Source organism: Pangasianodon hypophthalmus, chromosome 14 (genome assembly GCF_027358585.1).
Source record: "Pangasianodon hypophthalmus isolate fPanHyp1 chromosome 14, fPanHyp1.pri, whole genome shotgun sequence".
Classification (NCBI taxonomy): Eukaryota; Metazoa; Chordata; class Actinopteri; order Siluriformes; family Pangasiidae; genus Pangasianodon; species Pangasianodon hypophthalmus.
The window spans coordinates 11294593-11305189 of record NC_069723.1 but is presented as its reverse complement, the minus strand read 5'-3'; the positions used below and the strand labels follow the sequence as shown (position 1 = coordinate 11305189).

At 36.2% G+C, this 10597-nt stretch overlaps 1 protein-coding gene across 1 annotated transcript; it reads right to left on the bottom strand.

Annotated features, from left to right (window-relative positions):
* Nucleotides 1-3812: 3812 nt before the first annotated feature.
* On the bottom strand, nucleotides 3813-9017 carry slc35f2l (info solute carrier family 35 member F2, like). The gene is made up of 8 exons (XM_026924487.3): nucleotides 8850-9017; nucleotides 8190-8365; nucleotides 7277-7404; nucleotides 6980-7139; nucleotides 5944-6100; nucleotides 5739-5791; nucleotides 4922-5076; nucleotides 3813-4561 (listed from the first exon to the last, which is right to left on the bottom strand). The coding sequence occupies exons 1-8, from the start codon at nucleotides 8930-8932 to the stop codon at nucleotides 4304-4306; spliced, it is 1170 nt and encodes a 389-aa protein (XP_026780288.1). The 5' UTR covers nucleotides 8933-9017; the 3' UTR covers nucleotides 3813-4303.
* Nucleotides 9018-10597: the final 1580 nt, after the last annotated feature.

Sequence of the window (10597 nt, the reverse complement as noted above, 5' to 3'; positions counted from 1 at the left end):
AAAAACATCCTGAATGGGATGCCGTGTACACACATTCACACCTAGACACAGTTTAGATTAACCAATCCGCTAAAAATACTGTCACGTTTTTGAAAGGTGAGAAGAACACACTCAGAAACTCCACACAGACAGTAGTCCAAGCACAGGATTGAACCTAGAGCCCTGGGAAGCTGTCTGTGCCACTCTGTCCTTATATTACATTATATTAATTCCAGTGTATTATTCAGTTTGTTCTCTTTTTGAATCACAATGAAACTGAAACAATGGTCCTCTTTGAGAATGGCATGTGATTGAATGAAGACCAGAACACAGTGTTCTGTACCTTCTGAAGAGTTAATATAATGTCTTTTATGTAGTGTTTGTTTCAGTTTTTCCACAGCAAGTTCAAGGAACGTGGTATTTTGGCAGCATCCTGGACGTGCATCGCCTACTCAAATGAAGTTTGTTAACAACGGATAATCCAGCTCTGAGAAATGAGTCAGAGAAAGAAACAAGTTGGCAAAATGTCTAAGTTTAGATTTTGTTTTCGTTCATAAATCTAGTATGTCACTGAGAAGTCTAAACCACAGCACATTTTCAATTCCACATTTAAAATTACAATCAGTCATCAAATATTTCACTAAATGCTAATACTAGGCAAACAGATTCGATCAGGTGAAAATTTGATCACTGCCAGCTGGTTAGTCTGTGAGTTAGACCTCTGGATATCGCTCGAGAGTCTGGTACATTTCATTTTCATTTACGTCATCCAACACAGTTTTGACAGAGAGACTATTAGCTAACGTGCAAAATGACCAACTACAGACCAGTCTTTTATTGCCTGATTTAAGAGCTAGAGATTTTTCCATACAGTCTTAGAAAAGCCCTTGAAGGTTTTTTCAAGGGGTCTTGGATACTTATGGGTTCTTGGCTTCCATAAAGGGTTCAACCTGGAACCCTTTCTCACAGGGAAACACTGTTATGGGATTCTACAGAGGACTCAGAGGCACAAAATGAAGAACATTTAAGCATTCCTTTGTGTATGAGGGAAGGTTCCTGGCTTTGTCCATGTAGTGTACTATATAAACATGACCTGTGTAACTCTGTGGGTGGAGCATCCGAGTGCAAGACTACCTGCTGGTTAAAATATTCCCTTACAGTATTTCTCAATCTTCTGAATCTATTCTTTGCAAAGTTATAGTGTACAGGTTCAGTCACTTTGATTAACCATTGAATGTCTTCAGATCTTGAACCCTGAATATACTCATGGCACAGACCTGTAGCAGTTGAGCAGGGAAAGTTCAGATGCAGTGCTATTCGACAGTTTTCTCTCTGGACATTTTAGACATTCCAGTCATCCAGTTAGCCAATCATGTGTCAGCAGTGCAATGCAAAAAATCCTGCAGCTGCAGGTCAAGAGCTTCAGTTAATGTTCACATCAAGCATTAGAATGAGGAAAAAATTTCTCTCTGTGAGTTTGACTGTGGCATGGTTGTTGGTACCAGAGGTCTGGTTGAAGTATTTCAGAAACTGCGGATCTCCTGAGACTTTCCCACACAACAGTCTCTAGAGTTTACACAGAATTGTGTGAAAAACAACACCCAGTGAGCAGAAGTTCTGTGGGTGGAAACAGCTTGTTGATGAGAGAGGTCAGAGGAGAATGACCAGACTGGCACCAACAACCATGCCACAGTCAAAGTGGCATATAGTGATGCTTATAGTAACTAATAACTGAAAGTATTTTTGGATTCTCTGTGTGAAGCTGATGAGATATCCTACACTTCAAACACTGTCTTGATGAACATTTTTTTAGCACCTCAGGACCTGGGCAGCCATAGACACAGCAACTATAGTGCTCTGGGTCTTTGGACAGAAAATTTTTTTTGTTCCTACTATGACTTAAACCAAAAACAGTTCAGTTATAATACAATTGAGCCAGTTCTTCAGTGGTTATTTTTAAGACAGCTTAACACTTTATAGCTGTAATAAAATGGCTCAAGGTCCATTTTAATTGTACACATTACATTACAAAGAAATACAGTATAATAGACAATAGACAATCTTTAAAAGAAGTATGCTGAATAATATTGTCTTTCATACCCAAGTCCTTGTTTTATCACATGCTACTTTGGTTAATCTTTCTGTGGATTAGAAGAAATAGTACTTACATTTTTACCAAAGAAAAATACATTACTTCTGATAATTAATAAATAGATGTAGAGATATTATCCACATCATTCATTTTTATTTGACTTTCTGATTTTTTATAGCATAAGATTGTTATTATTATTATTATTATTATTATTATTATTATTATTATTATTATTATTATATGTGCTTTAAATTAAATGTGCTTGCAGTCATGGATAGGATCATATACGTAAAACACACAGAATCTAAACTGGAGATATTTCTTCTCTATGCAGATACTTTTAGATACATAGTTGAATCATGTAACAAAAACTTGGTGCTTGTACATATGAACCCGGTCTCTTGGGAGTTTGAGCAAAACATTGTTTTGTGTAAAGTGTAAAACAAGGTTTTTTTTCTGCTTGTGCAAGAAGTATGTGCACAAAGTTTGGACAGATGAAACTGGATGTGGTAAATTATTAACACAAATATGTACAGTGATGTATATTTTTTACTCCTCTCTCTCTGTCTCTCTCTCTCTCTCTCTCTCTCTCTCTCTCTATATATATATATATATATATATATATATATATATATATATATATATATACAATTGAGGTCAAAAGTTTACATACCCCTTTCAGAATCTGCAAAATGTTTATTATTTTACCAAAATAAGAGGGATCATACAAAATGCATGTTATTGTTTATTTAGTGCTGACCTGAATAAGATATTTCACAAAAGATGTTTACATATAGTCCACAAGAGAAAATAATAGTTGAATTTATAAAAATGACCCCGTTCAAAAGTTTACATCCCCTTGATTCTTAATATTGTGTTGTTACCTGAATGATCCACAGCTGTGTTTTTTTGTTTACTGATATTTGTTCAAGAGTCCCTTGTTTGTCCTGAACAGTTAAACTGCCTGCTGTTCTTCAGAAAAATCCTTCAGGTCCCACAAATTCTTTGGTCCCACAAATTCTTTGAAAACTTTTGAACAGAATGGAGATGTGTACATTTTTCTTATTTTGTCTAAATATCATATTTTTTCATTTAGTACTGCCCAGAGGCTACAGAAGATAGTTGCATGTTTCCCAGAAGACAAAATAAGTTAAATTTACAATGATCTTTAAATTCAAAAAGTTTTAACCCCCGGCTCTTAATGCATGTTTTTTTCTTCTGGAGCATCAGTGTGCGTTTGAACCTTCTGTAATAGTTGCATATGAGTCCCTCAGTTGTTCTCAGTGTGAAAAGATGGATCTCAAAATCATACAGTCATTGTTGGAAAGGGTTCAAATACACAAAAAATGCTGGAAAACCAAAGAATTTGTGGGACCTGAAGGATTTTTCTGAAGAACAGCAGGCAGTTTAACTGTTCAGGACAAACAAGGGACTCACGAACAACTATCACTAAACAAAAAAACACAGCTGTGGATCATTCAGGTCACAACACAGTATTAAGAATCAAGGGTATGTAAACTTTTGAACAGGGTCATTTTTATAAATTCAACTATTATTTTCTCTTGTGGACTATAAGTAAACATCTTTTATGTGAAATATCTTATTCAGGTCAGCACTAAATAAACAATAACATGCATTTTGTATGATCCCTCTTATTTTGGTAAAATAATAAACATTTTGCAGATTCTGAAAGGGGTATGTAAACTTTTGACCTCAACTGTATAAATATATATATACACCTGTACACCTACTCGGTCATGCAGTGCATAAAATCATGCAGATACGGGCCTGCATCTTCAAGTAATGTTCATATCAACCATCAGAATGGGGAAAAATGTCATCTTATTGATTATGACCGTGGCATGATTGTTGGTGCCTACAACAGTCTCTAGACTTTACTCAGAATGGTGCAATAAAGAAAACACATCCAGTGAGCGGCAGTTCTGCGGCAGGAAACACCTTGTTGATGAGAGAGGTCAGTGGAGAATGGCCAGACTGGTTTGGTTTGAGTTCATCTGCTTCATCATCCTAAACATAAAGAGACTGACAGTCGACATTTTCAAATATGAAAAAAACATAATATGAAAAGTCTCCTAAATGTGACCTAAATACAACTGTCATTCGAGAATAGGCAATAAAAATTTAGATTGTGAAAATTAAGTTAGCATCAACGTAAGTGTCGTCATCAGTCAAAAGTAAATCCGCACAGAATGTTGACCTCGAGTTTCTGAGCTACATTTTAACACTGCTTAAAACACATCTGTGTCCATTTTCAGCTGGAAGACTCTTTCCACTGGAATCAGTCTCTTCTTTCTCTTGATTCTCAACTTCAGAGCCCACTTGTCTCTCTTCATCAAGCTCAGCAGCCTGGTTGTCATGTCCTCCCTCCTCAGACACTGGTTCAGGAGTTCGGGTTGGTGTAGGAACAGTGTTGAACATTATGAAACCCACCATAATCACCACTAAAGACACAACATAGAGCCCTGAGAACTGAGTAGAAAGAACTACATCAGTCACAATAACTCAGAAAATTACTCAATTTCATATTCAGTAATTATATTAGAAAATGAATCAGCCACTCAATTTTCTATTACGTTAGACTACTGGTCCTTTGAGAATGATTAAAGAGACATCAGGATTATACATTAACAAAGTCATTAACAGTAAGCAGGTTACCGTGACCCAGCAATAAGTCATCTAAGACTATTCAAGCAGAACAGAGTGCACATGAACAGTGATTACAGATTATTAATTATAATCAATAAAGTTTTATATAAAGCCTTTGCAATGTGCCCTGCAACACTTGAGTGTGTCTTTGCATGTGTGCATGGTGGTATTGTTAGCACTTACAGTGTACTGGAATAAGAAAAGGCCACAGAAGAGGCTGAAGAGATCAGCCGTGAGCAGAGAGAGGTTAACTGCTGTGGCGCTGGTCATGTTGATCACCACAGGCATGCAGCTGTACAGTGTATACATACACACAGCAAAGCCACACAGGAGCAGAGCTGAAGAGAGAGCCAGAGACACAACTGAGACAAACCATGAGACAAATGAAATTCAAATACTGAGAAAGTAGTGTGTCCAGGTTTATAGATGTGGGATGGCAAAGGGTTACAGCAGGAGTAGATAATTTGGCGTTATAGCATAAGATGCAAAATACTAAATGGCCACATAATAACACACTGGCCTAATATTGACCTAATCTTTTTTAGTTCCCTCAGAGTTCAAAGGTCCCTGGGTCAATCCAGAGCTTGGATTACTGTCTGTGCAGAGTTTTGCATGTTCTCCCAATGTCCTTGTGGGTTTACTCCAGGGTCACTGGTTTGTTCCAAACACCCTAACAAGCAAGATGATGGACTGGCTGCTCTAAATTGCCCATCCAGGGTGTATCTAAATTGTCTAGGGTGATAGATAGGCAATCTATCATCAGATCCACCATGACCCTGACCAGGATAAAGCAGTTACTGAAGATGAATGGGCTCAGTATAATCCATTAAATCTGTATGAGTAAGGAAACAGAGCTTTCAGAGATGTGATCACAATTGGAATGGCAAGGATTATTTTAAGGGTGGTACCTATTCTTGGAAAAAAAGTTGGTCAAATAATCATAAACTGTATTAATTGTTAATTAACAATGCAATAGAAAATCTAAATGTGTGACTCTTACCAATTTGCCATGTCCACTGAATATTTGCCACCTCATTATGTTCTAAAATGCCTCTGTAATAAAAGAAATTCAGTGCAGGAACTGTTTGTATTGTACAAGAGCACTTAAATTAGATCAGTAATTTATCATGAAAACAAATTCTGCACGGCTGATTAAAAACATGTACCTCAACATGCAATTTGATAAACATCCAAATGAGTCTCACAGCTGTATTCCGCTGATCAGCGTTCCGAAGAGGCCGACCATTCCTAGAAACTCCATCCGGCTGTTGTTCTTCACAATGTACTCCTGACACAGGTTGGAGACTGCGTACAGAGTGGCACTGATGATAACCAGGCCATCTCCCAGCAGAATGTTACTGCCTGTTAAAGTCAGGATCATGTAGCATTCAGTATGATAGGGTATGATGACATGCTGTATGATACAAATGTGTGTTATAGATCATTACAATAGTTCTTTGTTTATGGAGAATAATTTAATCAACCTCAGTGGTTGGCTAGTGGTTTATCATCATTATATACAGTATAAAGCAATTATTTTATTGCTTTATGACTACAGCACTGCTAAATTCTTGATTCTGATTGGTCAGAAGGTCTTGATTAATTTTATATAGCAGCAACCCTGACAATAGTGCCGGTTGTAATTCACATTGTAGGTTTATATTAATGTGCTCATTCTAACCCGTTATTATTTCTATAGTAACAGCTAATTCACAGTGATTTGTATGGCAAATGCTACAAATAATCTAAGTCTAATAATAATCTGGTTATTTAAAAACAGCATCATCATTTATGGTGAAATTTTGAGTAAGGAGATGCTTATTTAACATTTATGGAAGGAGTGCCCGGTTTCAGATATTGTAAAAGTCAGAGGCAAAATTGTTCTTTTAGGTTTTTCACCATGGTGAAGTCTAAGATTGAGGAATTTGCGCCTTGTGATTTCTGTCAAATTAACTATTAACCAGTGAGGGAACAACTGCTTATAGCTGCTATAAGGTAAATGATAATGTTCTACAACATTAACTGTAACTGCAAACAAATCAAAAGCATGGCATTTCTTTCTTTAATAAATATAAAACTGTAATCATTAGCAAACAACAGGAATAAAACAATTTTGAGCGTACTGTTGATTATTTTCCTATAACAGCACGCTTCATTGTTTTTTATTCCTTACTTAACATCTATAGTTTGAAACACCGCATGTTCTCTTATCAGAAGAAAGTCAATGAACAATGCTCTCACTTGATCCTTGATCTCGGCCTGAGATTAGATCTGCCCCCACCATGGCACCAACACCAGCCAGACACACACACACAGCTACATAGTGAATGATTCTGTAGCGCGTCTTCAGGAAGACCCGAGACAGGATCAGAAGCACTGGGAGAATAAAGCAATCCAAAAGCTGAAACACAGTAAATTAGTCAAGACAGTCATGTAGCAGCATTAACATATCTGCCAATTATTTTTTAGGCACGTTCAAATGCAATAAATCATAAACCTCTTTATAACATTGTAGTGTCTACAGAAAAGGCTTTTCACCTGTATGCTGGTTAATGTGGTATACTGGTAAGCCTTCACCACTGCATAATTTGCCTCCACATCTGCCAGCCCCAACAATAAATATTTCCACCATTTTGTCCTCAAGATCTGCAGAATATTTTCATCGCCTACAGTATATTAAAATAAAGAACATAAATACAGAACATTAACTCTAAATCTACCTATTAAATCTAACAGAATGTGGTGTTTATTCTTAAAGGAATACTTCAGCATTTTTTCAGCCCAATCCCTACCTACTTTTTTTAACGGTTTATGTACATTTTCAGCATATTTTCCTGTTACTGAATAAAAAACAGACAATTTGTTAACTGTACAAGTTAACAATTGTAGAGTTAACAGGCAGTCTACAGGCAGTTGTTGGGCGGTTAATAATTTTGTAGAAAGCTTCATGAAGAAATTAAGCTCTAAATCTGTATAATATGTCATTACAGAGATGGAACTACTTTTTCAGAAGGAAGAATTTGTGGTTATGTGTAACCGTCATAAACATGTAAACACAAAATTGCTACAGTTTCAGCTATAAAATCTCGGGGAAAGTTAGTAACTGGTATTACTTTTTACTGTTTGACACCAGTGCTGGAAAATTGGATAAACTTTCATAAGTACAGCCTAACAATAAGGCTTTCTTTTACATCTGCCTCATCCTAAGACCTTTACAGAGTTTAACATTTGTAGTTCATGATATATAGTCACATATTTTAAGTTCAACAAGTTCCCTAAGGCTATAATATGTGAGTTTTGAGTGTCCAGGTTTTCTTTCCTTTCTCAGTACTTGTAGGGAAAAGTGGCAAAATATATTATCCATGGTAATCACACATACACTTGACTATATACAGCAGATAAAACTTAGGTTGGAAAAGATATCGTCAATGATCTGAACTGAAAAAATGACCTTTTCGAAAACACAGTGCAGTAGTGTAGGTGAGGCAAACAAGTGTGTAATTGATGCAGCTCTGAAGCATCGGTATGTCCAGGTGAAATTCTGTGGCCAGGTACTGAGATGTGACTGCAGTCCCGCAAATCAGTGCTGAGAGACCCTGACCCAAGGCCAGCGTTTTCAGGAGCCTCCTATAACAACCATGCACAATGAGTACCCAGTTAAATCAAGACTAAATTAGCATCTGAGAAACTAAGGCTCTCTTTATACTCTCAGAAAAATGATACTAAACCGTATCTTTCGTACCTTCAGTATGTGATCACGCAGATATCGTATACTTTTTAGAACTGTAATTTGTTTTTAGAATAAAGATTTAAAGTTATACTACATGCATCTTTCTAGGTAAAAGATAACTATAAGTTACAAAAGGTGCACACTTAATAATATTACCCAGCAACTAGGAAATGTACTGTTTAGCACCCTTTTTTCTGAAAGTGGACATTGTTTAATTGCTTCAACTCTGTAGGATATTATTACATATTTACTAATGCCAGTGTGCACTTTGCTAAACACTTGACATTTAGAATGACTCATGTAACCAGTAAATTAACTTGAAAAGATTCTTTGTTAGCATGGAAAGGAAATGGGTAACAGGGAGGACATATCCTCACTCACCATGTGAAAACTTCCCTCCATTTGAAATGTCTGAGTTCCCTTGAGAGCTTTTCACAGACTGATTCATGTTGGTTATGACTCATCTTTGCTTCTCTGTTGTTCCCACTCCTCGTGCTCTGAAGTGAGCTTCTGCCAGCCGATGTGTGTCCGAGAAGAATACAATACCATATCTTAACTAACAGTGTGAATCATTTACTGTATAACTTATAAGGTTAAGAATGATAACACATTTTACAACCCAAGCGTGGAGTAGAAATGTAGCTTATTATACAGGGTGCAAAGTATTGCTCATTAAATGAATACTTTATATATTTTATATATTAGACTTTATTTAATGAAGAACCTGTTCTTGTGACAGAAAAGTTTGAGATCATATAAGTTTATGCCCTGTGTGTGTATAACTGGGTGTGTGATAGAAAGAGAGACTTTGACTTTTGCCTTTAAGGGTACTGTCAGTGATTGTGGAATCGGTTAAAACAAACCAATTCATGTTTGAAAATGAAGGGAAACAAAAAGAATAAACAGGGCTGGGGTGCATACTGCTCCAATATCTTCTGTGCACCAAACATCACCTGTGGCAGAAACTTCAGGGTTAGATCACACTTTCAGATATTTATGCACATGATTTGGTGCAACATTCATGTATCCTGAATACAATGGTATTTGAATTCAATACATAACATATTTTTTTGTGGTCTAACAACTGTAAACCTTACACTCACCAGTTCAGGCTTAACCTTAATCTTAACTTTTGCCTTTACTTACCCTTTTTACCTTAACTGAGTAATCTGTGTTTCTGAACGTGACATTTACACACAAACTTTAACTCTTTTAACTTTTTAGACACCCACATTCAAGCTGCTTAAATTAAAGGTTTAATGCTTATTTCTAGTGAATTTTCCATAATGCTGTTGTGTCAGTGCTCTATTAATCTGCTTAACCATCACTTTGTAGCTGTCCAATTTGTCCACCTTGTAATACCTTGCTTCACCCTGATATTTCAGTTACCATTTCAAATATTTAGGATAATATAAAAGGACATTAAAGGGCTAGAAGGCGACAGTGCTGTATAATTATAAGCCTGAACCATGATATTTTTATTACACTAGCATCCCTTCCAATGTATATTTCCACCTTACGCCCAGATCTCCCAGGACAGGCTCCAGTTCCATTGCTACCTTGACCAGAATAAAGTAGTTATATTACTGAAGATGAATGAATGAATGTATTAAAAGAAGATAAGGTTACTAAGTTTTTCTTACCTATAGCACTTAAAGTTCATATTTTCAGTCTCTGCATGAATGAATGGGATTTATTTCAAGTTGTTAAATGAATCTAAGAAATGTGATATCATACCTCTGATGCTACTGTGACAATTTTTTGTGTTAAGTCATATTAACACTTTTATCATGTTTTAGTAGTCATTTTGAAAAGCTTGATGATTAAGGGTTTCATAAATCAGTGCAGTAGGAATGAAGAAACAATGAGCCAATAAGAAACTATAAATGCAGTTCCTTTATGGAAAATGGCACTTTCAGGCCCTTCCTCTGTGTATGATAACAGCCATGCTCCTCAGTATGGTGTAGAACTGTGCTTGGACAGTGATTGCGTTTCTGTATGGCACGACTGCAACACACTGATTAAATGCAATGCAACATGGAATTACATTAACTTCTGACAGTGTTTAAGTGTTAAAAAAAAAGCAATGCCCTGCTAACTGGTGAAGAGATTTTTTTTAAAAAAAGGTG